The 2,534-nt window shown below is 56.7% G+C and overlaps 1 protein-coding gene across 1 annotated transcript in view; it reads right to left on the bottom strand.

Annotated features, from left to right (window-relative positions):
- Positions 1-1,197: 1,197 nt before the first annotated feature.
- The window catches only part of VOLCADRAFT_100467 (uncharacterized protein), a gene marked incomplete at both ends in the record, with an annotated part of 10,211 nt that continues 8,874 nt past the window's right edge, over positions 1,198-2,534 (bottom strand). Inside the window, 2 exons of the mRNA XM_002959033.1 lie at positions 1,198-2,340; positions 2,391-2,454. Of these exons, the coding sequence (XP_002959079.1) occupies positions 1,198-2,340; positions 2,391-2,454 (1,207 nt within the window). The remainder of the gene's footprint in view (positions 2,341-2,390; positions 2,455-2,534) is intronic.

Raw genomic sequence — 2,534 nt, 5'->3', positions numbered from 1 at the left:
GCGCACTTGAATTGCGCACTACGGTTGCACGTGTGCTCTAACGTTTGCGCATCGAAGTGCGCGTGTGACGTTGTGTGTTCAATATTGCACGGCGAGCTGTGTGTAAAAGTTTGCTGCGCGTCGAAGTTTGGATGTTTAGCCTTACGTGTCGGGCTTCGTGCGTTGAAATTAGGAATATAGTAGTTAAACGTGCAAAGTTCGGCAGCAGTTTGCGCGTCGAAATTTGCGTGGTGAAGGTTGCACGTTGAAGTTTGCGATCTGCTATCGCTGCATATCGCATATCGCATAAGATGCAGATGTGCATATGTGCATATCAAGCATATGAAGCATATGAAGCATATCATGCATATGTGCGTGTGTTGAAGTTTGCACGTTGAAGTTTGCGATCTGCTATCGCTGCATATCGCATATCGCATAATATGCATATGTGCATATCAAGCATATGAAGCATATGAAGCATATCATGCATATGTGCGTGTGCACGTATCGTGAAGTGCGCGTGTTGAAGTTTGCACGTTGAAGTTTGCGACCTGCTATCGCTGCATATCGCATATCGCATAAGACGCAGATGTGCATATGTGCATATCAAGCATATGAAGCATATGAAGCATATCATGCATATGTGCGTGTGCTGAAATTTGCACGTTGAAGTTTGCGATCTGCTATCGCTGCATATCGCATATCGCATAAGATGCATATGTGCATATGAAGCATATGAAGCATAGCATATGAAGCATATGAAGCATACGAAGAAAAAAAAGAAGAAAAGCGGCGCGCAAAAAGAAAAAAGCGGCGCACTAGGGGTTGAACCGGCGACTGGGTGGACAGACGGAGAGACGGAACGACTAGAGCGCGCTGTTCGCGCGAGAGGGCCGTAGCTCCGTCGTTGAATCGCGCGGGCCACTAGATGCTGTTTTGCTGAGGGCCGTATCGGTCACACACACAACACAACAAGTATATATATATACGAAGGCGGAAGGAGGCTGAGCTTGCAGAGGGTAGCCCGCGCTGAAGCGCTCGCGCGGGACTCGAACCCGCAGGGGGCTCCACACAGACATTGATGGGCAGTTCCCCATTCCTTCCCGTAGGGAGCGAGCGTGTCGTCCGGGGTATTCCCCTTACCCCGGACGCTGTCATTTAACGCCGTACAGTGGCGGGTCGTGGCTTCAACTGTCAACTAGCCTTGTCAACTGTCAACTAGCGGGTCCAGCGGGTTTCCAACTGGCGTGCATGCTGGAACTCGGTGGTGTACCGCTGCTCCGTTTCGCGTGCTGCCTGCTTCAGCAGGCGCAGGTTGGCGGCCAGATCCGGCTCGAGCTTGGTTGCGCCGAGGAATTGTTTGATGACCTTCTTGCGCTCGTGTGGCGTGGTATAAAGTGGACGTAGCAGACGGACGTGGTCCAACGTCTTAAAGCGGGTCAGCAGCACATACAGGGTGGCACGCTTGATGCCGTTGGGTGGGACAGCAAGATCCACCAGCCAGCATTCATCTTTGAAGCTGCGGCCTTGTACGAAGTAATCGGTGACCGCCTGGCGGTCGCCGAGCGGTACGTTGAGGCGCCGGACCTGCTTTGTGAGGGTGCCACACCCGGGGGCGGGCATCTCCACCTCGGCAATGCAAGACGCCCGGGGTGACAGGATGAAGGCGCCACCCCTGCTGGCGTAGTCTGCAAGGCCCCGCAGCACGGTGTCGGGGATATGGCCGTTTATAGGCCGCACAATGACGGCCGCTGGAAGGTACTTGAGCCGGCGGTAGGGGCCGTGGCCGTCATCTGCTGGCTCGCGGCCATCCTCAAGCAGGCCGCAGGCTTCCACCTCGTTGTTGTGACTCGCCCCGGCATCGGCAGCCGTCGTATCAAGGAGGATGTATCGGGCGCCATGGTAGTACCACGTGTCGGCGGTGGTGTGGCCAAAGTCGTAATCCTTTATTCGCATCGCAACTGCTTTCTCCACGTGTGTCAGGGCTGGCTCTACAGCGGCGCCGCGCTTCTGGACAGGGACGTGGTCCGCATTCCACACCACGAGGCGCTGGTTCTTGCGCTGTGCTTCCAGCATTATGAGGCGGGTGTTGAGCGTGTGGCGTGGTTCGTTCCTCTGCAGCACGACGCGCGGCTCGAGGTGCGCTAGGTCGGCTAAGTCGACGACGGCGCGGCTGTTGAGGTCGTCAACCATTTCGGCTATGCGCTGCTCTGTGGCTGGCTCACCGCCGAACATAGAGGCGTACTCTGTCAGGCGACGACCAGAGGGACTGCTGTCCTGGCGCTGCTGCTTCTCCAGCAAGAAGACGGTCTTAGCCAGGGATCGGTAAACCCGGAAGCCCTCGAGTATGCAGCTCTGAGCCTGTGGGACGGCCCGGGGCCGGCGTGCTGCTACTTCGGGTTGCTGCTGACCGCCTTGGGATCCAGCAGCGGCCTCGTTAGGGTCGCCATCGTTGTCCTCCTCTCCGTGCAGAGGCTGTGCGGCCGGGACGGAGGGCGAGAACTGGGGGTTGCATTCTACATCAGCGGCGTACCGGTAGAGGGGCGGCCCACCTG

The sequence above is a fragment of the Volvox carteri genome, assembly GCF_000143455.1.
Source record: "Volvox carteri f. nagariensis unplaced genomic scaffold VOLCAscaffold_120, whole genome shotgun sequence".
NCBI lineage: Eukaryota > Viridiplantae > Chlorophyta > Chlorophyceae > Chlamydomonadales > Volvocaceae > Volvox > Volvox carteri.
Note: the sequence above shows the minus strand (reverse complement) of the source record. Positions and strands in the feature narration are given on the sequence as shown.